Here is a 26,205-nt window from a genome sequence, read left to right as displayed (position 1 = left end):
TCCTCTGCGTCTCCTGCAGTGCCAGTCGGGTTCCTTATCACTAGCACCACCTGGGAAGCCCATAGATATACATACATATACAAAATATATTCTCTTTACTCAATATATTTGGCTCAAGTATATTATATATATAATATAACATTACAGTGATATCTATATCATGGCCTTACGCTTGATCCAGTGCACACAGTGAACAATAAATGTTTGCAGAATGAATGAGTATCTTTCCCATATCTGTTCTTCTTTTGTGTCAGTGGGCCACCTGTAATTCCCTGGTGCTTCTGAGTATATTGTTTCTGCTATGTCCCAACGTTTTGGTTTTTTTTTTCACTGTACTTAATACTGAAGAATAATATTTGGTGGTACATTACAGATACTTGATATGATTTAGATTTTAATAGTTTCTGGAGCTAAACTCCCTGTGGGTGAGAAATATTCTTATGGCTTCTGAACAGTCTTAATGAAAAGATACTGTTGCATGAGAGTTACAGCCAGTTCTTATTATTCTTTTATGCCCAGGTAAAATATTTTACCTGTGAAACTAGGAGAAATAATGGCTTTGATTGGATCTGGGCAATTAATAGAGTCTGTGAGGTTTCTTATATAATAGTAATGCCAATTTCACTTCCCAGTCAGGGTGAAACAAATTATACCTCCTATCCCACTGCAGTTGACTGTGTCAGCATCACAGTACCATAAAATCTCAATAAAATCTGAAAACTGTGGAGTATGGATAATCCCACTATAAATTCTAATAAAAATTATCCCTCCAGACTCTATATTCTCTCCATTAAGTTCATAGACACTGTCTCTTTGTACATAAAGTTTTATGAAATAAATCGACCAGTTCTCCTGTCCTTCCCAGATAGCAAGCTGTTTTGATTTAAAAGCTGATAAGAGTACAATCAGTTTTTGGTGTTTGCAGTGCATTTTAAAAACATAAATTTCACCTAACAAACCTTAAGTAGAAGGAAAAATGCTGCTTTTATTTGCACTATACCGCAAAGGTCTCTTTGTGAGAAAGAATAAATGACATTTTTACTGTGGTGGGCCCATTTGTTGCAGCCATAAAACAAAGATTTCGTTTCTTTCCACCAATTTCTAATCTTAAAGGTATATTAAGCAAACCCACGCACAAATCTAAAACAGGTCTGCTGAATTGCTTCAAATCTGCGTTTAGAAGTTGTCAATTTCATGATTTCGTTTTTGTCTCATCTGTGCTAAAGCCCAGGGCTCCCTAATCATCTCTGGTGTGACCTTTGTCAGGCATGGATGTTTTCAATTAGTCCTCTGTAAATACAGAGCCCATTAAAACAGAGGAAACCTTCTAGAGACCTAAGGTGGAACCCCCCAAAGAACATGAATTTGACCCTGGAGGAAGTCGTATGTTACAATGAAAGTAGAATTGTAGCATTTGAGGTGCAAGTTACGAAACAGGCTTTGCTTCTGCGAGGAGGCAGAAGTATTCCAGATAAGGAAAAGGGTGAACAATGGTGGAGCTTTACTGAATCATAGGCTGTGAGGTGCACAGACGCACACACAAACAACATAAGATGTAAAACATGCATTGCATACATGATATATACTGTGAATTACTTATGAGAGGACCTGACTTCTCCTTTTCTGAAAGAGAAAGCCTTTTAACTCTTATTTAGATGTACTTCTTACATCCTTTGAATATCCTGCTGTGCCTCGAGAGTAAGTAGTGGATGAAAATAGCAAAAGAAAAATATAGGAGAGGGATATCTCTCAATTTTTATAACTCATGCCCCTTGAAATGTTATCTCAGTAGATTTTTATGTATTCCTAATAGCCACAAAAATTGTGTAGCATTTCACTTCCTGTAGTTTTCCGTAGGAAAAGAAATTCCTAACGTTGCAGTACCTATTTACAAATGCTTGAAATCCTCTGAGATTCTCAATGCCCAATCCCCACCCCCTGCCCAAATTAGGAATTTTCCTTTCTCTGTAGGTAGACTAAGGGCAAAAGAGTGGCAGCTAAAAAAGGAGTTGTCAAAATTATTATTAAAATAGGAACTTGAAAAATCACAGCGAGGTCTGTTGGGATTGGAGTAAATAGGCTTACGCAGCTAGTCCTTGGAGGTAATACTTTATTACAGCATAATAATTGCTTTTGAAATAATGACCATTAGTAATGAAGGAAAGGCTAAATTATGGTCTGTCTGAAGTAGGTGGCAAAGTAGGTAATAAATCTTATAAATATATTTATGAAAAATCATTTCAATAATTAACCTTTATTGAATGCTTATATGTTCTTTGCACTTTACATACATCATCTTTAAGTCTTACAGTATAACCAGTGTATAGATATTATTGCCTGTCTTTTATAGATAAGAAAACCGAGACTCATACCTTTCTCTGTTTCTTAATAAGGTCACAGCTTACTAGTGACAAAACCTTGAACAAAATCAGAACTTTTTAATACTTTTGCTATACTTGGGTTTTGATCATTTAAAAAGTATGCCTTAGTTATGTAGAGAATTTGTCAATATTGAATAACCCAGTTTCATATTTTTTCAAATCAGGTACATTGAAAGTTTAAATCATTTTATTTTTGTCAAGGTTTAAAATGTTACATAGGAAATCATCTATATTTAAATTCATATATATATGTGTGTGTGTATATATGAATTGCATGAGGTAATTCCATGTGGCTAAGTATTGATGTTATGGTACCATATTATGTATTTCTATTTTCTCTAACATCTTGCAATTTTTTAACAACAGCTTCAAGCTATAGGTTAACATTTCTTAGGTGTAGGGAAATTTTGTCAAAGTGTGGTTGACTGAGTTTCAGAGATCGACATCTGTGTCCTTTTCCCACATAGCTGGTCCCTGCCTGGAGCTCTGTTGAGCAGGGAATTGGTTAGACAGGCATACACAGCACAGACGTGCCTGTTTGTCTTGCCTCATCCTGGTAGTGGTTATTTTCTAAAAAACACAAGGGAAAAACCACCAAATAAAAATACAGCCAGCATTTATTAGTACCGTTATAATTGTATTTATTTTTCTTAGATTAATGAGTTCAATAAAATTCCAAGCACTAGCCAATAGCTAATAATCATTACAACATTACAGCTTTAAAATTATCCTAGCTTATATTGCAGATGTTCAGAAATGCCTTCTTCAGAGTTGGAAAATAAATTCCAAAAGATGTGTGTTTGTTTACAGAGAACAGCTTCATAGTAAGATCGGACGTTTTCCAGTTTTTGTGTAAGTTTCTCCTGAGTCTCATCCACTCCTTTTCTATGTTTTTATAGTTTTCTTCCTATTTTATGAAGTTTATCAGAGAGTAAGATATGTTGTATGGTTTCCAAAATGGATTGGTATCATGATATGTGATAGCAAGTATTTTCCAACCTACTCTCAAAGTGATGGTTGCCATGAAACATGACTTGCTTTCATCTAACAAATGGACACTAACTGGCAAACCCCTGCTTCCTGGCATCCTTGTACCCATTGGTTGGTATGATCCACAATAATCAAGGTGCCATTAACCTCCAATTATTTTCATTATACCTTGCAAGTAGGGCAACATATTAACAGGCCCTTTTATTTCCTTCCTTGGCCAATTGTGATCATTTTTTGCAGTAATCACCACGGTAAGCCCCTCACACTTAACAAGTAAACCCCTTTCAACTATAACTTAAACAACTTTTAACTGGGTAATTTTGCATGGTCTAAGTGGAAAGTTAAAACGTTTGCTGTTTACAAGCCACTGAATGGTTTATAACTGTCTTTCAGTGTTGTGCTCTATTTTTAATTATGGTAAATACAGAATAGAATTATGCTTGATCAGCCAGAGTAAGCCAGCACACTCAGACTCTTCTTGTTAACATCATTTCATACCTCATTCCAGAGACCATATAAGGAATATTGGCCATATTATTACTATTCAGCCAGTAGGTGGTTTATTTAGAGATGCTTATGTATTTGTAATGTACAGAATGCAGTGGCCACCTCGTATCTGGGCATGTTAGAATACACTCAAAGAGGTTGATGCTGTTCCTTATTTAAGCATGTATTGTGATTGGAAGGACTGATGTTAAAGCTGAAATGCCAATACTTTGGCTACCTGATTCGAAGAGCTGACTTATTTGAAATAACCCTGATGCTGGGAAAGATTGAGGGCAGGAGGAGAAGGGGACGACAGAGGATGAGATGGTTGGATGGCATCACCGACTCAATGGAGATGGGTTTGGGTGGACTCTGGGAATTGGTGATGGACAGGGAGGCCTGGCGTGCTGCGATTCATGGGGTCGCAAAGAGTCGGACAGGACTGAGCGACTGAACTGAACTGAACTGTGCTCACGCTCGATCATGTCTGATTCTTTATGACCATGTGGACTGTAGCCCGCCAGGCTCCTCTGTCCATGGGATTTTCCAGGTGGAAACACTGGAGTGGGTTGCCATTTCCTACTCTAGGGGATCTTCCTGACCTAGGGATGAAACCCGCGTCTCCTGCATCACAGGCAGATTCTTTACTCACTTAGCCATTTAAGCATGTATATATAAATATGTGAGACATACATATATATACACATATATATTCATTCTTTAAAATTTTGCCACCTAAAAACTGTTGCATTTTATAAACTAGATGAAACTAGTTGACTTGTGATATAAACTTCTTGAATTTTATTCCCTATGGTACAACATTTCAATGGGCGGGGGGGGGGGGGGAATGTCTTCACACTTAACATTAAATGAATATGATGATTTTAACACTGTTTATTTTCTTCCTGTGTTCTTATTCCATTACCAAAATTAAATAAAATTTGAACTGTCAGGTTAATTTTAAAAAATTTTTTTCTAATTTTTTTAACCTTTTACATCACCCAGGAATTATTCAATCTATTCCTTTCCACTTAATTACTCATTTATGATTCAGCCACATGTTTGATGCACTGACAATACCCACAAGAAGCTCATAGTTGAATGGATAGAGGAGACAAGACAGCTATAGTGAGATGAGTGCTGCAATACAAGTAAGTGTAGACCCACAGAGATAGATTATAAAGGAATGCAAAGCTTAGAGGTTGAAAGGGAGTGATTGTAACTTCAGGAGAAGGGTGTTTCTCAGAGGAAAGTGTTACTTACATCATACACATAAATGAGGAAGGAAAGGCAATTAAAAAACAAAAGATGCAATGTCCTAGAAATATGAAAGACCATAGTAGATCCTAGTAGATAGGGACATTATTCAAGTAGATCAGAGAAGGCAGTGGCAACCCACTGCGGTACTCTTGCCTGGAAAATCCCATGGATGGAGGAGCCTTGTAGGCTGCAGTCCGTGGGGTTGCTAGTGAGTGACTTCACTTTCACTTTTCACTTTCATGCATTGGAGAAGGAAATGGCAGCCCACTCCAGTGTTCTTGCCTAGAGAATCCCAGGGACGGGGGAGCCTGGTGGGCCGCCGTTTATGGGGTCACACAGAGTAGGACACGACTGAAGTGACTTAGCAGCAGCAGCAGCATCCAAGTAGATAGGTTGGTATGGTTCACTTGTAGGGTATTTGTCTAAAATGAAATGAGGTTCTAGGGTTATCTATGGATCTGGTTATCCCGGGCCTTGTAGGCCAAACTGAGAAGTCTGTATTACCGAACACTCTAGGGAGACAAGCATGTAAATAGATAATAGTAATAATTAAGTCTATGGATGAAGGACTAAATAAAAGAAAGGAGAAAAATTAGGAAGCTATTTTAGGAAGCCAATGTGAATGGATATCTGATGGACAGAACTCATTGCCCTGATGGTTGTCAAGGAAGAAGGAAAAAATATATCTAGGATAATTCCCAGATTCTTGTTTTGGCTATGTTGAGAATGTTCTTTAGTGGAAGAATATATGAACTGAGAGATCTTACTGAGAATTTTACCCTGAAAACAAGGCAATGTTAAAAAAAAATTTTTTTTTGACCCAAAACATGAAGGAAAAGTTAAGGGCATAAATTGAAGTGTTCCAACATCTATCTAAAAGAACTTTTATAAAGTAGGTCTAAATAGATATATTCAGAGAAGCGATATTCAGAGAAATGTCTTGAGAATTTTGAAGAATTAAGGGATAACATGAATCTTGGGCTATAGACAAGTCAGTAAAAATAAGTCCGCCTCTAGACACAGAGGAGTGAAATTGCCAAGCCTGAGTCATAAAGAAAATCTCGAAAGCTTTTCTACAAAGGAATTAAAGAGTGACAGAGGCTGTCAACAGCAACAAATACCAGAAAGAAATGCTGTAGTGTCTTCAAAGGACAGTGAGGGATCCTAGAATTCTGTTCCCAACAAAAGTCACTTCAACTGACAGTAAAATTAAAAAAAAAAAAAAATCATACATATATTGACTAAGTCTACCGCCCACACAAATTTGCTGAAAGAACTAAAGGATATTTCTGTGAAAGAAAAGAACCTGAAATGGAAACTGAGCTTAGAAATGACTTTTTAAAATATAAATATCTGCGTGAAGAGATAAGCTGTAACTCTTAGCAGTAAAACATGAAGCAGAATACGGGGCTACAATGAAAAAGAACAGGGCTTCCCCGGTGACTCAGTGGTAAAGAATCTACCTGCAGTGCAGTAGATGCAGAAGACTTGGGCTGAATTCTTGGGTTGTGAAGATTCCCTGGAGAGGAAATGGCAGCAGACTCCAGGATTCTTGCCTGGGAAATCCCGTGGACATAGGAGCCTAGTTGGCTACAGTCTGTAGGGTCACAAAGAGTCAGATACAGCTGACGGGACTGGGCATACACAGCACACAAAGACCTACAACACCTTCTAGAACTAACACCAAAAGAAAAAAGATGTCCTGTAATGAAACAGAACCTGGGGAAGGTGGGCATGACCCCTGGGGTACTTGTAGCATGCTGCGTCCTTCTTGTATTTGAGAGAAGGGATACCTAGAGTGACTTTAGAAAAATTAAGAATATAAATAAATAGCAAATGTAATGTTGAGTGAAAATAAACTGTAAAATTTTATATATACACTTTTTAAAGAGCAGTGGTGATCACTCATTGATACATACCAAGAAAAAGTGTTAAAACTTATATACACTAGGACAGTATGGAAGAGGGAAACGAAATAGGGGGGAAGTGCAGAGTCAACTCCCTCTGTGATAATTTTACTTTCTTTAATGATCTGAAAGAAGGACTGCGAATGTTAAGTTTTTGCATCTTTTGGGAGAATCAGATAAGTGATTAGTCTGTGTGTGTGTGGAATTTCTTACATAAAAATAGCATCAGGGAAAAGCTGTAAATAATGTAACTCAGTTTGGAAGCAGGAGTGTGAGAGAGCAACTGTCGGGTCGTAAGTGTGATGTCTCTTCGTATTTTATGTTTATGTCCGCAATGGCTGGATGTGAGAGGCCATGGGAGGGGATGGTTTTCAGGATTTGGAGTGGCTAAAGGAGAAAAATGAATAATGATACTGAAGAGTCACTTTGATCCTTGACATCTTATTTAATTGACAGTGTGAATGGGGTGGACATGAAGGAAGAGCTCTATTTTTAGCATATGAGCTTGCATGGATTATAATGAGCCATCTGGGCCTCTCTCATCTCTGCTTGGCCTCAGGGCCAGCTGATGCTTAGTGCTGAGGAGGTGACATGGCAGCTTTGGTTAAGTCAGGGTAGATAATGTTCAGAACGCATACTGTTAGAGCAGCGGTCCCCACAGTCTTTTTGGTACCAGGGACCAGTTCCGTGGAAGACAGTTTTTCCATGGACTGGGTACAGAGAAGGAATGTTTACAGGATAATTCAAGGCATTACAATTATTGTACTACCACTAATCTGGCAGGAGGCAGAGTTCAGGCATAATGCAAGTGATGGCGAGCGGCTGTAAATACAGATGAAGCTTTGCTCTCTTGCCCACCACTCACCTCCTGCTGTATGGCCTGGTACTACTTCATGGCCAGGAGGTTGGGGACCCCTGTGTTAGAGCATTAGAAGTCTTAGAAGTCATCCAAACATCAGTGTCACAAGTTTCTACCAATTAAAAATCTGTTTTCCTCATTATTATATTCAAAGAAACTAATACCAAACATTTGTGTATGTTTCATGGCTAAACAGTCCATGAGGACACACGCACTCATGAGGTCAACAGCAACTTTGATTATAAACATGCTGTGATACTCTCATGTGCCAAGTTTTTTTGGGGTATCTTTTTGTCTTTTTTGATTTTACTTTTGGGCCATGCCATGCAGCGTGTGGGATCTTAGTTCTTCAACCAGGGATTGAAATTGTGCCCCCTGCAGTGGAAACACACAGCCTTAACCACTGGACCGCCAGGGAAGTCCCATGTGCCAACTTCTTTAATCTTTTTACTTTGAAACTAGCAAAAAGTAACTGCTTTCAAATGTAAGTCATTTCCATGTCAGCTATGCAGAGCTTCGTTGACATAAAAACAGAACTATTAAGTTCAAAGTAGATTTTCTTCCATTTCTGAAGTGTTTATTAGATCTGAACATTTTATATTAAGTTGAGGATCATGATTCAGTGGTACTTAAAATCATTATAGCAGGTCTCTTATCTGTTTCTTGCAAGATTCAATTCTACCCAGTTGGCAAACCAGAAAACACAGAGCAGAAAGACCAACTAAGTGAAGTAAGAAAAGTGAATTAAAATGCCATGGATTAATGTCTAAAGTCATCTTCTTTGTGCCTTCCAGATGAAAATGAGTTTGATGATCTCATTATTCACCATATGTGCCCACCACCAATTCACTTTATTATTAAGTGTTTTAAATCATCTCTTCCTAAAGTAGATTCAATTTTGAATAAATCAATTGGAGCTGGTTAGCTTGGGTTTTGAGCAGTTGTAATGAATTGGTAAAATGGAAATGTAGAGGAAAACAGTGGTCTGTGAAATCTCAGAAGACTCCTGGAGTTCAGAAGTCTTGGCCAACTCTGCAGAGTTACATAACATTAGTGGAGACTCAGTGTAAAATTCCACTTATTAATAGAAAATTTTATGAATTCTTTTAATCACAAAAGCCTTGTGTTCTCTGAGGCACATGTGAACACAAGACAATAGTAAATCTCTATTCTTGTTCTTTTTATAAATAAGGAAAGTAGTTTTAGTCATGATTCTTTAGAAAGGTGAAACCCTAGTTAATATTGTGTTAATCTCAACAAACATTTATTTTAAAGGGTATTTTAAATGAGTGAATTCCTCCTCTGCAGTTTCCAAGCAGAAACTCATATTGTAGAAGTGACATGAATGTTGTTGTATTTAAAATATTTTATTGAAAGAAAAGAAAATCCTATTAAATGTAATTTAGCTTAAAAAGTAACCAGAAAATTAAGAACGTTTTCCTTCCATGTTATTCTGTGGCCTTATACAAACCCAAAAATATATATGCTACTGCTAAGTCACTTCAGTCGTGTCTGAATCTGTGCAACCTCATAGACGGCAGCCCACCAGGCTCCACTGTCCCTGAGATTCTCCAGGCAAGAACACTGGAGTGGGTTGCCATTTCCTTCTCCAATGCATGAAAGTGAAAAGTGAAAGGGAAGTTGCTCAGTTGTGTCCGACCCTCAGCGACCCCATGGACTGCAGCCTACCAGGCTCTTCCATCCATGGGATTTTCCAGGCAAGAGTACTGGAGTGGGGTGCCATATAATTAACTAATATTTTATAGAGTAATAGAAATTTAATGATTGTGACTTTTGCCCCATGAATGTTAATATTAGAATATAACCCAGAATGTAATTTTTTAAATGAAATATGAAATAGACACTTTTATCACTGAATCTTTCGCAAGCTGGGAACCACTGTGATCATTTCAAGCAGAGATCTGCACTTATTACCACCATCTTCATCAGTAAATATTACTTTTTATTGTGTACAAGGAGATATAATCAATATGATTTCTCAAGGAATAGACAGAATAAAAAGGGATGTAAAATAAGTATCAGTTCAGTTCAGTCACTCAGTCATGTCCAACTCTTTGTGACCCCATGGACTGTAGCATGCCAGGCTTCCCTGTCCATCACCAACTCCTGGAGCTTGCTCAAACTCATGTCCATTGAGTCAGTGATGCCATCCAACCATTTCATCCTCTGTCGTCCCCTCTCCTCCTGCCTTCAATCTTTCCCCGTGTCAGGGTCTTTTCCAGTGAGTCAGTTATTCGCATCAGGTAGCCAAAGTATTGAAGTTTCAGCTTCAGCATCAGTCCTTCCAAGGAGTATTCAGGACTGATTTCCTTTAGGATTGATTGGTTTGATCTCCTTGCAGTCCAAGGGATTCTCAAGAGTCTTCTCCAACACCACAGTTCAAAAGCATCAGTTCTTTGGTGCTCAGCTTTCTTTATAGTCCAACTCTGACGTCCATACATGACTACTGGAAAGTAAATATAGGCTTAAGTATAATTCAAAATGGAAAGTGCAAGAATGCCATAAAAATACATAAGTACAAAAATAAGAGCATTTTTTTAAAAAGGAAAGTTTACATTTTGTTAGAAAATGAACTGAAGGTTCGTAAAGGAAAGTATTATTCTTTAGGAAGGGTATAGAATTTTTTTTACTAAATTGTACATAGATGGGAATAACTATATGTATTAATAACTGGATTAAGGGACTTCAGAGATAGGACACATAAGTGCCAAATGAAAAATGAAATTGTAGGATGATTAGTGGGGGCTGCTGAACCTTTTTTGTTGAGGTGGTGGGAAAAATTCAGTGCTTTCAAATAAGGACTGATTGAGAAATCTGTATTTCTCTAGACATCCTTCATTCACTTAATTACTAGAGAAATACCATAGAAGACAAATGTAATATGTAGCAATACTTCGAGGAAGCTTATTGAATTTATTATGAAAAGAAAGGAAAGGACCTCCAAAGAACTGTGGGGTGAATGCAATAGCAATTAGTATCTGGTTGAATGAAGGGCACACCCATGAAATGATGAGAGCTCTCAACCTGGGTGACCAGGAGAATGATGGGTCTCCACTGAGGCTTGAAAGAAGAATAGGACTGGACTTTGAAATTACTTTTGGACATTCAGGTGGAGTAGAATGCTGGAAATATGAATAAAATGGGATTGAGGGCAGAGGAGCTAAATCTTTAGCTCTTTTAGAGCTGAGAACATGAGTTGAGTGTCCATCTCCACTGAGACAGTAATTGAAATTGTAGAAATTGTGGAGTTACTGAGAAGTAAAGAAAGACAGAAATAAGAGGGTGGATAATGAGATTTGAAGGGGTATCTAAAATTTAGGTATATGCAGAGAGAAGAGTTGAAGAAAGTAAGAGGGAGAGAGACGCAAAAGAATTAAACAGTCTTATAGCAGAGTCAGCAAATGCTTTCTCCAAAAGGCCAGATGGTATTTTATGGCAAGCCATATGGTTTCCGTGACAACTACTCAAGTCTGTCATTGTAACCCTAAAACAGCCAGAGATAAAATCATGAGCATGATGGAATAAAACTTTATCTATAAAATCAGGTGGCAAGACCCACAAGCCTTGGTGTGTCCACCCCTGAAGTCAAGGGAGGGAGAGAGATTTAGCACATTTTTGACCAGGGACATATTAATATATTTTTAAGTAGTGGTACAGTTAACAGTCACTGTGCAGAATTGTTAAAGCTTCTGGTAGGGCATATCACTAGAGCTTAAAATTGATCAAGGGTTCATTATACAACTTACGATTGTCATTATCATTCACATTTTGCTCCGTTATGTTCTTATTCCAACCTTGTATATATTATAAATGTCAAATTTTCAAAAATGATGCATCACAAAATTTTGAATGAAGAGTATTTTTGGTGAATTTTATGTAGATTTCTTTCTGTTATTGTCCAAGTGACATATGTGCTAGTGTCTCAGAACATGATGGTTCTTCATAATATTGTTCTGATTCAGACAGTGTGAATACTAGACCAGCAAAGAGACAAAAAACCTTAGTGTCTGATTCTGATACAGAAAGTGAAATGAAACGCACGGTGCAGTGCTGGAGAATGCTTCTTTTGATTCTGCAGAAGACTGGACTGACGATAACATGTCAAGAAAATTAGAAGACTTTACAGGTGTATCAGGTGTAACTGTTGAATGTAATAGCCCTCAAAGTGTTAGTGAAATAAAAGAATTAATTTTTGGCTGGCCAAAAGAAAAATCACCAGCCACAGGTACTGGTTTCCCCCAAAATCCCTCAGTCAATATTAATTAAGAAGCTGGAAGTGAAAATGAAAAGATATAACCAATAGTCTTGAAAGCTGCAGAGAGTTCCAGTGGTGCTATCACTTAGAAGAAGACCTTGCACTAGGGAATTATAATAACATTATGAAGTTATTATTTAATATAATGGGGGAAGAAGCCATTACTCTGTCAAATGTGCAGATAGGCATTTGGGGAAAATGAATAAATTGCTTGTATATCAACACAGTACCCACATCACAGGATTTACATAATTGATTGGATTTTTAAATCTTCGTTGGGGTTATATAGACAATAACACTTGCTCTATGTAGAGAAGTTGTCTCATTAGCAGTAACAAAAATTTAAAAAGAAGACAACAGAGCATCGTGGAAGGATCAGTAAGTAGAGTGAGACCCAGAAGAGCCAGATCTGATCCTGGAGTTCACTGACCTCTGAGTCAAGCTTTATTTACTTATGAATTTTTCTCTCATCATCTATCTTGATATGATAGAAAAATCAAACCTATATTTGAGCAACTGACATTCTGAAGCCAAATGATGTCAGCATATCAGTTGTACAAATGTACTATGAAGAGTGTGCTCCATAGCCCCACATGTAATAAAGTCCTAAGTATTAATTGACTACATGCAGCCATATCCAAAAGTCCATATAGTAAAAGCTATGGTATTTCCAGTAGTCATGTATGGATGGGAGAGTTGGGACCATAAAGAAGGCTGAGAGCCAGAAAATTGATACTTTACAACTATGGTGCTGGAGAAGACTCTTGAGAGTCCCTTCGACTGCAGGGACATCAAACCAGTCAATCCTAAAGGAAATCAAGCCTGAATATTCATTGGAAGGACTGATGCTGAAGCTCCAATACTTTGGCCACCTGATGTGAAGACCTGACTCATTGGGAAAGACTGATGCTGGGAAAGATTGAAGGCAGGAGGAGAAGGGGGTGACAGAGAATGAGATGATTGGATGATATCATTGACTTGATGGATGTGAGTTTGAGCAAACTCTGGGAGATGGTGAAGAACAGGGAAGCCTGGAGTGCTCTGACAGATCAACGCCCAGTTTAGTAGACTGGCATGTGAAAGTTGCTCAGTTGTGTCCAACTCTTTGCAACCCCATGGATTATATAGTCCATGAAATTCTCCAGTCCAAGACTGGATAGTGCTCTTATTTACTCACAGTTCTGTAAGGCGAACATTTGAAATGGGTTTAGCTGGGCAATTTTCATGCTAGTCACTCCTGTGAATGCGGTCATCTAGTGGCTGGAATGTGTCCACTCAATCTAGAATGACTTCAGGTCATCTAGCCAAGTCCACAGTTGCTAGGGGAAGCAGTCACACAAGGGCATGAATTCAAGGAGATAAGATTCATCGGAGTGATCTTCACGGTGACAGTGATCATAGGTGGGTGTTTGAAGGACTAAATAGGTTGAAAGAGTAAATAGGTTCAAGTTCAGGTGTTGGATTTCTGCAGTTATCTTCCCAGGATTTCATGACATGGAGTGAATTTCACACCATGTTCCCAGTACCTCTCTCTTAAGGATGACACTTTGTCCAACAATGAGTTAGACCATCTACTGCTGTCTGATCCCTTTTTCATTTAAGAGGAACAAAATCTGAAATGTAGATTCTTTTCAGATGCTTCTGGCATTCTTTTCAATGCTTTCACTTGGTGCTATCTTATTCAAAGAGAGAGGTATGTGTTTGGTTTTAATGCCCTGGTAACTTTTCCATTTTCTCCCCCGTGGGCACCTCAAAGTATTAGTGTTCCCTAAATGAGCTGAAAAACTCAAAAGACTATTGGAGGTTAGGGAGGGTAGCCCTACCCCACATTTAATAAAAATAGAGTGGAATTATGCAACTATGTAGATTAGCTAATCATCTGACCTAATCAGCAATGCAGATTTAAAAAAGCTTTTCTAATTACTTCCTCAACTTGGCTGAAGGTATGGGTAAGAAGAGTTTCCCAGCATGATGGCAGCAGATGTATTTCATAATATTTATTGAAAATATTGGAGAGAGATCCTCAATTATAATGTTCCTGAAAAGTACATCAGAAAAGGCATTATATTTAACATATTTTAAGCTTTCATTAAGATATAAACATAGCATAATTTAGATGATCAACTCTCACACCAGTTATTTGGAATCTGTCACGCTGTGAGACTAACTTTCCCAGCCAGATTGGTTGCTGGTTAAGTGCCTGTCTCTTCTTTGAGTGATATGACTTCCCAAGTGATCTCTATTTGTCTTGATGAAAATGGGACCACCAAAAATATCCTCTTTTCTTTGGCTATTTGTTCATTTGATATCTTGGCAAAGGAGTCTTAGTGCATGGTGTTTCAAGAACTTTAAATGTTAAATTGTTGATTTTCACAGGTATATGTAAGACCACACAATGAGTCTGATACTAAATTTATTGACTAAATTTAGCAATATGAACGAGTGTTAAAGGAATCATTTTGTAGTGGGATTGCACAACAGGAGACTTATCTGTGAATTTCTGGTTGATCTGTCTGTATCATCCCTGTGTCTTGGGCTATTTGAGTGCTAGCTGTTCATCTTTTCTGTGAGCTGCTGAGTATCATTCCAGGGGCTTCCCAGGTGACACAGTGGTAAAGTATCCACCTGTCAATGTGGGAGACTTAAGAGACATTCAATCCCTGGGTCAGAAAGATTCCCATGGAGGAGGGCATGGCAACTCACTCTAGTATTCTTGCCTGGGAAAAACTCCATGGACAGAGGAGCCTGGTGGGCTGCAGTTCATAGGTTCTCAAAGAATTGGACACGACTGAAGGGACTTAGCGTGCATGCACATTCATTTAATATAAAGCAGCCTGAGCCAGTTTCTATTGCCTGGAGCCAAAATAAATCTTAAATGATCTAATGCCTTCATTGCCTTTGGAACGACCAAATGCCTAAGTAGCTGTATGTTATTACGTGGTTGTGAAATTGGTTACTTTCCTCTACAAAGAGTTTCTCCAACCCCCTCTGCTAGGAACTCTTCTCTAGAGATCAAATGGAAAAGAAACAGTCTTTGTCTTACCATGTGGTATAAAGACAGCATTCAAGAACTTAATGTGCATCATTGCATAATTTCTGGTGTTCAAGAAAGTGAGGGCTGTGTTGGTGGAAGTGATCAGTGATGAGTCACATGACGGTGAATTGTTTTATTTGAGGATAGACCCAGAAAAGATGGATAATCCAATGTATGATTTGATTTCTTTGCTAGAGACTTTGAAACTAGGACATAGTTTTTATGCATTTGAAAGTTATCAGATGTGATACCTTTCTGTCCAAACTCTTAAATATCTAGATCAAAGTTTCTCAGCCTGTGCTATTGATATTTTAGACTGGCTCTTTGTCTTGGGGCCATGACTGTCCTGCATACTATATTAGATCTAATAGTATCCTTTGCATCTGCCTACTGGGTACCAGTAGCATCTCCCTTCCTTCAAGTTGGATGAATCACTGTGTCTCTAGACATTGTCAGATGTCACTTGGGGGGCAAATAAGTCCTCAGCAAAAGACTACTACTTTAGATTAGTTTTATTATTTTCTTTCTAATTTAGCCAACATTTGCTAAACTCTTCCATTATTCAAAGTACATTTTGTTATGTTTATACTTGCAGAATGTATGTCAAGTATACTCACGCCTTAGATTTCAACAGATATTAGCACCTTCCTAACTAAGTTTAGTTAGAAATCTGTCAAAATTCTCTAGATACAGCTTTTCTAGTCATATAGTCAGTATTAGGTAAAATCGTAAGAAATTGTCTTTTGTGGGTTAAGAAAATGGGAAAAATAAGCATTTCCCTGCGACTCTACCTGATGTATGATGCACAATAACAAAAAACAAAAAAAAAAAAGAGGAAAAAAATGAAACTGTAAATGTACCCAAATGTCATTGTAACCATGATTTTAAGTTCATTTTGCTTTTCCTTGCAACTAGTAGTGGTTTTAGAAGTCTTATGTAGGCATGTTTGAAGAGCAGGATTCTGGTTGGAGCTGGCTGAGAGTTGAAATCATATATTTTAGCAATGCGATTATGTAGCTAGCACAGTGCTTTCAATTTAGAAGGTGTGCTTCTTTGGTGCTTGAAGTGAGGGCTGATGGAATTCCTAGTTGGTGGTTGCTAAAGCTGTTCGTAAAGAGGAGGTGGAAGTGAAGCCAGTTTTGAAAAATATACATTAATATATTAAAGGTTGATGGTAACCCTCTTATTTGAAAAGATCTGGTGGTCCCTATCAACAAGGGTCAGAACATTGGGCTATTTCTTACCTCAGCAAGCATGCAGTGAAAGAGAATCTTACCTAGAAACGCTGTTTTGGAAAATGAGATCAGGATAGTGATGAAGGGCACTGGCTAACACATGGAAATACAGTTAAAATGACAGGCTGCTAGTTCTGTTATTTTCCTGCTCTCAGATCTCCACTTAGAGCAACAATGAACTATGAGACAAGGATTCACTGTGATATGAAAAATACCTACACCTTGATATTTCTCTTGTAAACCTTGTTCTTCTCTAAGCTTCTGATGAGAGCTATAAGCAAACAAATCCTCTCCCTCCTGCTCGCCACCTTCCAGGCAGTGTTAGTATGCAAGAAAATGGCCAGAACTCTGGCAGCAGAAGCAAGAAGAAGCCAGAAGGTAGAACAATAACTCATGAGCTACCTAATCATCTTCTGACCACTCAGAAGTTGGTAGTATCATGGATTTTATACGTTCTATTCTGTAATCATCCCCTGAAACTACCGAGAGCTGATGGCGGCTTTATAAATCGGATGAACAAGGGAAAAGAGTCAGTGAGTGCTCAGTCCATAAAAATACGTCGCTTTCACTAATTCCTGGGATTTCTAGAGGATGCCATGTGTGTGATATACACAGAAGAGAGTCCATGCTTGATGTTGGTCCAGGACAAGGTTAACTTTCTGCACACTAATTTTAATTCATTATATATGCCTTTTTTTCCCAGCACAAATGGACCCCCGAGGCCTATCTCCCAGACAAAATAAAAGTGACAGTGATGATGATGACCTGCCAAATGTGACCTTAGATAGCGTTAATGAGACTGGATCTACGGCCCTTTCCATAGCCAGAGCAGTACAAGAGTAAGTATCACATTCTCAGGATGAAATGAGAATTGCCAAGGTGTTCGATGGATCATGGAAACAGCGGCATCTCCTTCCCCAGACCTGTCATTCTAGTTCTGACTGGGTACATGTGTCAGCATCTTTCCATTCACCCTGTGTTCTTTGGGAGGAGATCAGGGGAATCATAGAGTGTTTTACATAGTTAAATATTTGTGTTTGAATAGAAATGAGACTTCTTTTTTAATACTTCCCACACCTTCCCAACTCTGAAAAGAAATATACAATATTTTTTATTCTTTTTGAATGTCACTATCTAAATTATCATCTTTATCATTTTCATATAGAACAGTCAAGAGAAATAAAACCCGACAAGCATTATTATCTTGTGTTGATAGGAAAAAAATAGGATAGATTTTTTGAAATTTAAAATTTTGCAGATAATACGTTACCTCTTTGAAAAACAAATCATATGTAATTTTTGAAGGGCTCTTTCTTGCTCCTTTAACTGCAACACAGGGTTAGATTTTAGCCCTCACTTATTGAATGTAGCTGCTTTTTCATCATTGTCAATTCTGTGTCTAGAATTGTACCTATCACTAGTCCATGTGTATTTTGTCTCTAGCATAATTTTTAATAACATAGTCTTAAAGAAGAGGAGGATCTAAATTAAGCCACTATTACTGCAGACACGAAAGTTCATTAACACTTTACTTAAAATAAGCTTGGTTACCTCCCATGTATTAATTCTTTTTTCCCAAGTATTGACTAAATAGCTACTCTATTTCATGACTTAGGTCTTGAAATTAAAAAAAAAATTTTTTTTTTTTAAACATTTTAGAATTTAGAGCCTAAATGTGGGTATTTGTGTGTGGTATAAAATGAATAATATACCTCCATATTATATAGGTACTAGGTATTATATATTTACATTATATATGTATGTGTATACGCACAAATATATATATTTGAGGAAACAATATATTGCGAATCTAATGAAATCTGCAGTTAGATTTGGATTCAAATTTACATTCAAGCTCTTAGTAGCCATGTGACATCTGGCAAGTTAGCCACTCTGAGATGTTTCTTCATCTGTAATAAGAAAGACTGCTTGCCTTACAGGACAACTGTGAGGGTGTGATATGGTTACATGGCATGAAAATTGAATTGAAAAATTTTGACAGATAAAAGCGTCAAGGAAGGGTAAAATTAGTAGTATTGCTAATGATAGATAGTTGTTACAATAATAGTAATAGTGTATAGTATAGTATATAGTGACAACTAGGAAATATAAATATTGCAAATGTCATTATGCTAATATCACTATTGAAGACACTGAGGATCAGAGAAGTTCAGTGACTTGTCCAAGGTCATATTATTAATATAAGTGGTGATAAGACAAGGTTTAGAACTTCTAACTCACAGAACAGGTCTTTTTCTGTGAGTGCCCTGTAATGTCTGTGAACAGTCATATTCTTCCACTTGAACATGTATAAAAACACTGTCTTCTCCCGTTGTTTAAATAACTGGTTGTAGTAACCTAGTCTCTCTGTGTGGTGATCAGCACAGCAATTGTGGTTTTGTGGGAGTGAAATCTTAAGGTCAGGGATTCCATTTTCTCACCTGTAAAATTAGACTGTTGAAAAGGTTCAATTCTGAGATGAATCATAAATTTCACAGACATTTTAATCATACTTGTTTTTCTGTGCCATATAATATATACATAATTTGTGCATACATATGTTATGGATATGTGTATTTCTTTTATTTCAGATGTTAGGGTTTGGCAGTGTGATTACTAAAATCTAAGTTATGCTTATTCCATTTGGAGCTGATAGAGCAAATAATGGTACTAACTTCTCAAATATAATCACTTTTTATGCTTCTAGTATTTTGTGCTGATAATATAATAGTAAATTTTAATATGAAACTTCTAACAGCAGCCTCAGGAATTGGAGCTTCATCTTCAGCATAACTTCTCTGATCTGCTTTGTGAAAACATTTGGAAGCCACGATCCTTTTTCCTACTGTGCATATGCCTGCCTTTATTACTATTACAAAAGTTGCATGTGTATCTAGGGAAATGCCAGATTCATTATTCATGAAAGTGTATTCATTAAACGATTAGTAAAGAATACTGAGCTGTCACTTGGGAAGCCCTAGAATGCCAGGACCCATCAATAGTTAATTAAGCATCATTCAAGAAGGAATATGTGTGTGTAAAAACTGAGAAGTGATAAGATACTGTGAGGTGAAGTGAAAAGAATGTTCTACAGAGACCTCTTAAATGTAGGTGCATTTCAAAACTTGTTACAATATGTTGAGGAAAATTTTAGGCTCAGACAAATAAGTATATAGTCCTTGTTAGAGAATTAAAAAAAATAACTGTCCTTAGGTTTCAGTTCAGTCACTCAATTGTGTGCAACTCTTTGCCACCCCATGAATCGCAGCACGCCAGGCCTCCCTGTCCATCACCAACTCCCGGAGTTCACTCAAACTCACGTCCATTGAGTCGGTGATGCCATCCAACCATCTCATCCTCTGTTGTCCCCTTCTCCTCCTGCCCCCAATCCCTCCCAGCATCAGGGTCTTTTCCAATGAGTCAACTCTTCACATGAGGTGGCCAAAGTACTGGAGTTTCAGCTTTAGCATCATTCCTTCCAATGAACACCCAGGACTGATCTCCTTCAGAATGGACTGGTTGGATCTCCTTGCAGTCCAAGGGACTCTCAAGAGTCTTCTCCAACACCACAGTTCAAAAGCATCAATTCTTTGGCATTCAGCTTTCTTCACAGTCCAACTCTCACATCCATACACGACCACTGGAAAAACCATAGCCTTGACTAGACGGACCTCAGATATGCAGATGACACCACCCTTATGGCAGAAAGTGAAAAGGAACTAAAAAGCCTCTTGATGAAAGTGAAAGAGGAGAGTGAAAAAGTTGGCTTAAAGCTCAACATTAAGAAAACGAAGATCATGGCATCTGGTCCCATCACTTCATGGGAAATAGATGGGGAAATAGTGTCAGACTTTGTTTTTGGGGGGCTCCAAAATCACTGGAAATAGTGACTGCAGCCATGAAATTAAGACACTTACTCCTTGGAAGAAAAGTTATAACCAACCTAGATAGCATATTGAAAAGCAGAGATATTACTTTGCCAACAAAGGAACTTAGGTTTACCCAGAGTTAACTTTCAGTGGACATGTGTTTCTCTTCTTCTCTTAATTTCTCTTTCATTTTTCGTGCATATCTGTTTCACTATTTCTCTTTCCTCTTTTTGTGTTTGCCTTTGGATCATGATGCCATCTATTAACACAAAAGCTGGACAACGAACAAACAAGCAAAATTCCAGTATACTATGCTCAATACAATAATGTATCCCATCATAAGAGGACAGAACATTGTTTCAGCATGTACCAGATGAGAGGATTTCAAAAGATATCTGTGCATCTATTTCTGGCACTTTCAGAACTTTCCTTAGGTAAGAAGGATGTCTGTAGGTAGAGAGGTGATAAAATCAAGGGTTTATGTTCACTAGAGGTGAAAGTGAAATCGCTCACTCCTGTCCAACTCTTTGCAACCGAGTGGACTGTAGCTTGCCAGGCTCTTCTGTCCATGGGATTTTCTAGGCAAGAGTACTGGAGAGGATTGCCATTTCCTTCTCCAGAGGATCTTCCTGACCCAGGGATCGAACCCAGGTCTCCCACATTGTAAGCAAGATGCTTTACCCTCTGAGCCACCAGGGAAGTCCTTAGCACATTTTAAAAGCCCTGGGCAACCGAAACACATTTATCTCTCTAATTAAAGCCATGGTTTAGGAAGAGTTCTTACCTCATTGGCCCCCATGCTAGTGTCAAGGAAGAAGGGGGGAAAAGATGAGGTAGGAAGATATTAGGAAAGACTGATAAGCAGAGAGGGGATTAAACTTGTCTTGTCCTTCAAACAAGGTGCTAACCCACAAGATGACTCTCTCCAACCTTATCTCTTCTTCGTCTCCTTTCACATTCAGGTTCATAGCCTTGCCTCTGTGGTTGTCACCATAGTTTGAATTTTTGATTTGGTGGCTCTCTTTTTGACACTATATTTACATAGCATAATCCTTAATATGCTATTAAATGCTGTTTTAAAATATTTGGTATTATACATGTTACTGGCTTTTAAAATGAATGCTGTAAGTCTTCAGTTTAATATTTTTCCTTTGATTTGAAATGCAGGAGTTGTTGGCCAAAGTTGCCTCTCTCCTCCACCCCAATATGTTTAGCTAGTCTTGTCTTTCAAAAAGAACACTGGTTGGTGGCTTGAGCAGCAACCTGAGTTCATTTCCATCAAATAGATTTTTTATAGGGAGGCTCCTGAACTGTTCTTGAACTGTTCATTTCAACTATTTTCATTGGTTCATTTGTTTCTCCTTTATCAGCTCAGCATCAGTGAATTCAGATAAGTGGGAAGAGCTGGCCATAGAGAGGCCCTTCTTGTATTTCAATTGTGGAGGCACTGTCTAAGCCAGAGACAGGTATCCAGTAATTGTGACAGAGCCAACTTCCAGAAATTCATAGAACATCTGTTTTGCTTTGGTCTGGGTTTGTTTTTTTTTTTTTTCCTCCTCCCTCTGATGCTGAAATAGGGTCATTACCCTTAGCTACTTGACAAACATAATTATGAAATAAATGTTTGGAAAAAGAGAAGTACAGGCACATGATTAGAGCAAATTATTATAATTAACTCTAACCCTCAGCAAAACTATTTTTTAAATAGGTAAAATTTGGCTCTCTTACCCAGAGCCTCTAATTTCTGTACCCCTTTTTCTTCTTTCTAGTTCTAAACCTTCATTCTCCTCATTTGGTGAGGCTAGTAGAATAATCAACTTCCTTCAAATTAAAGTATAAATGAATACGAATATCTGAAAGAGGGCCTTCCTCAGAGAATTTCTAATCAACCAGGAACAAGCCTTAAACTGAAAGAAAAAGATCTAGTCACGATACTTTCGGTACGAGTGAAGTGGGAAAGGGTAGAGCAGAGGGTGAGGAAAGCAAATGAAGGTGTTAAAGAGCTGGACTTGTTTTTTTCAGGGTCAGTTTTTGCAGAGTTGATAAATGCACGTTATTTTTTTAACTCACATGGTATCTGAATTCTCTACCCTGTCTGATCTTGATAATAACTCTCAGAGGGTGGGGAAAAAAAAAGCACAACATAAATTAGTAGCAGAAGCAGCCTTTTGCTTTAGTTAGCATCCCTAAAATCTACACCTGGTAAAAGGATGTTCTTTTAAATGGCTCCTTGTCGATTACATTTAAGCTAATTAAAACATTGCTTTCTTCCCCCTGTTTTTATTATATTGCTTGTGTCAAGTGCCCTTCTTCTTAAAGCAAAACAGTTTGTGAATTCTGGAAATGAAGAGTCATATATCCTTGTTACATTTTCACTTAGATGCTCTTTGAAAGAACAGATATGGCGGCAAGTTATCTGTCCTGTTACTTTCTTCAGATTCTGTTACTGGTTCAAACATCATGGTTCTTAATTTACAAAGTTGCATCTGATGATCAAAGAAAAGTCAGAAATCTTGTAGGTTTTTGATGGCGATTGTGTGTTTCTCATTGTCCTTATTTTAAAATTCTTGATCTTTATTTCTCAATTTCCTTGTATCTAACTGGGTTAATGTCTTTTAAATGATTGTAGAAAACAATCCTAGAGATAAGAGAAAGAAAAAGCTGTTCCTGACTGCCTGTGAGTGTGTGTGTGCTCAGTCATGTCTGATTCTTTGCGACCCCATGGACTGTAGCACCCCAGGCTCCTCTGTCCATGAAATTTTCCAGGCGAGAATACTGGAGTGGGTTGCCATTTCATTCTCTATGGGATCTTTCCTACCCAGGGATGGAACCCGCATCTCTTACATCTCCTGCGTTGGCAGGCAGATTCTTTACCACTAAGCCACCTGGGAAGCCACTGGCTGCCTAGTTTTAGGCAGATTCTATAAAAAACTCATACAGTTTCCGTTTAATTTGCCCTGTGCTCCCTTTTTTATGCACAAATAAAGAAAAGGAAGCCCAGAGAGGTTTAGTCTGTCTCCAGAGGTCCTGCAGCTGGTAATTTGCAGAGCTCATTTTGAAATCAAAGTTTATCTGACTATAAACCCAGATTCCTTTATGAAGACAGCTCCTGTTTTTATGCTGTGGCTTTAAAATCTCTAAACCATAGCTATCTAAAATTCACACAGTTTTTTTCAGTCTTGAATCCCAATAAGAATACAACTTTTATGAAATAATTTCTGATTTTTATTTCATTTTAAAACTCACTGTTACTTTCAATGTAATCTGATGTAAGGGAAAGTGGGGATTCCCTGGTGGCTCAGATGGTAAAGAATCTTCCTGCAATGTGGGAGACTCAGGTTCAATCTCTGGAGCAGGAACATCCCCGGGAGAAGGGAATGGTTACCAATTCCAGTATTCTTGTCTGGAGAATGCCATGGACAGAGGAGTCTGGAGGCTACAGTCCATGGGGTTCACAAAGAGTCAGACATGACTGAGCAACTAGCACTTAAGAAGGAGATAATTCAATCAAATGCCTTCTCAGAAATGATTCTTAAAAAGGTCTTTGTGAATCACACATAACATTATATTGATATGTAAAGAAATAAAGTACAAATATATTAGAGTGTTCTTTATATAACACTGTTGGTATTATTTTAAGAAATGATTATTTCAGTATAAACACATGTGCTGACATTTCTAAAATGAACATCCTTTATAGAATTGCTTTCTGTCAGTCTATAAAAGGAGAAGTTTGTTCAAGGTCTGAGATGGTACTGTGTCATCTAATTTTGCTTCTTCAACTGAAGAATTTGAAGGCATTGGGCCATGCCTTTTTTGTTATCTGCTGATTAGAACGAACCCAGTTGAGCTGACTGTGCCCAGAGACTAGCCACAGAGCTCAGTATGTCAAATAATTGCAGTTCTTTTGTTTTAAATATTTCCCAAATTCTTATCTCATTATACAAACCTGTATTTTTATTTAATAAGCCTGTCATATTTGTGTGAGTGCATGATAAGTCGCTTCAGTCATGTCTGACTTTTGGCAACCCTATGTACTATATCCTGCCCAGGAATTGAACCTGCTTCTCCTGCATTGGCAGGTGGGTTCTTCACCACTAGTGCCACCTGGGAAGCCGATAATGTGTTTGGAACACCTTCAAAGTCCCACATCATGTCTTACCAGAGAAATAGCTTTGGTTCAGTTCTGTAGGTGAAAGCTAGCTCTCTACCAGACTAATGATAGACATCATGGCTGATGAGGCTGCTGCTGATGGGTAAATCTGAGAGGCATTCACTGTCTTGCCAAGGAAATAAACACTTTTATGTTGCTCTTCTTCTAAGGTAGGTCAAAAGAGCTCCTGATTTTTTGTGAATGAAGATAGATAAAGTCTGAAGTGTGCACTTAGCTTTCATCAACCCAACATTCTTGCAAGATTTAAAAAAAGAAAAAAGATAATGATCATGGAGTACTCAATCCCTGCTTGTTTAATAGCAAAATGAAGCCTGTACTCTTATACCAACACTTTTATCTGCTTTGATGAGATCCTGTTGGTCCCTCTTTCACTTAAAAAAAAAAGTGTGATCAGTTTTTATAGTAATTTGATATTTGAGCTGTTTCGTGAATTAGCAAATTAAGTCATGTCTTCATTTGGTGAATAATGAATTCATTTATTCAACTCTGAGTTAGCTGCTGGAGATACAGGATGACTGATTCACAGTACCTTATCATAAGGAGCTCAGAATAAACCTACATGAGGCAAATTAAAGCCCAAAGGGATGAAAGCATGAAGGAGGAAAGGAAAGGACACGTAGCTCATCCAGAGTAGAGCAGAGACACGTGGTAGGATTGCACAAGTTCAGTGACTGGCATGGAGCTGAGTGTGATGAGGAGCTGGGAGGTGAAGCTGCTTCAGGAGGTATGTAGGGACCTGATCAGGAATGATGACTTTATTCTGTAAACAGTGGAGAGACATCAATAGATTTTACATGGGAATGGCATCATCAACTTTATGTCTTAAACATTTCAGTCTCAAGAAAGCTCAGTATGGTGGTGCTGGTTGACCACTGTGCATCCCAAAGGGTGCCATTTCTATGAATGGTGCTGCCTAGCTGCCCAGCTACCCACAGCTTCCACAGTTAGACACAGGAGCTTGTGGTGTAAAGATACATACAAAGAGCTTTATATATCTGCATGTATGTACATATGTGTATATTTATAGACACCCCTGTGTCCATTCACATGAGACTCTCCCATATATTGAGCTGTTCAGAGGACAGACAACATGTCCTCCTTATAGCTCCAGGGCTTGTAGCACAGTGCCTGGCAGGGGACTTTTTTATACACTAGAACAGCATTGAGTAAAGTAGACAAATCACTGATTTTGTGGTGCTTATATTCTAGTGGAGGAAGTGAGAGAACACAGATAGTAAGTGAATAATACCTCTGAAGAGAGCTTCGCTGGTGGCTCAGTGGTAGAGAATCCGCCTGCCAATGCAGGTTAAATGTGGGTTATTTAACTTGCATTAAATGGCTGTGGGTTAAATCCCTGGGTTGGAAAGATCCTTTAGAGAAGGAAATGGCACCCACTCCAGTAATCTTGCCTTGGAAATCATGTGGACAGAGGAGTGTGAGATCACGAAGAGATGGATATGGCTGAGCATATGCACACAAGTGCACACAACATACGCACACCTCTGAAGAAGGGAAGTGCTATGGAAGTAAGGGAAACAGATATGGGTACTGGGTAGGGTGGAGGTGGTACACAGTATTTATAATTTCATATAAGGCATTTGAAGAATTCTGATAAGGTTATCTGTTAGGAGAGCCCTAAAGAGATATAAGGTCAATTCACTAGGTTATCTGAAGGAACAGCCCTTGAGGCAGAGGAAATAAGTGAACAGATTCTAAGGCAGGAGTATTCTGGAA

At 38.1% G+C, this 26,205-nt stretch overlaps 1 protein-coding gene across 3 annotated transcripts in view; it reads left to right on the top strand.

Moving 5' to 3' along the window:
• The window catches only part of KLF12 (Kruppel like factor 12), a 523,318-nt gene that overhangs the window by 366,950 nt on the left and 130,163 nt on the right, over positions 1-26,205 (top strand). For all 3 annotated transcript variants that reach the window (XM_040266873.1, XM_040266871.1, XM_040266872.1), the window contains one exon: positions 17,132-17,267. In XM_040266873.1, coding sequence (XP_040122807.1) covers positions 17,132-17,267 — 136 coding nt within the window. The remainder of the gene's footprint in view (positions 1-17,131; positions 17,268-26,205) is intronic.

This window comes from Oryx dammah, unplaced genomic scaffold, assembly GCF_014754425.2.
Source record: "Oryx dammah isolate SB20612 unplaced genomic scaffold, SCBI_Odam_1.1 HiC_scaffold_24, whole genome shotgun sequence".
Taxonomy (NCBI): domain Eukaryota; kingdom Metazoa; phylum Chordata; class Mammalia; order Artiodactyla; family Bovidae; genus Oryx; species Oryx dammah.
The sequence above is the reverse complement of the archived record's forward strand: the minus strand, read 5'-3'. Positions and strand labels throughout refer to the sequence as shown.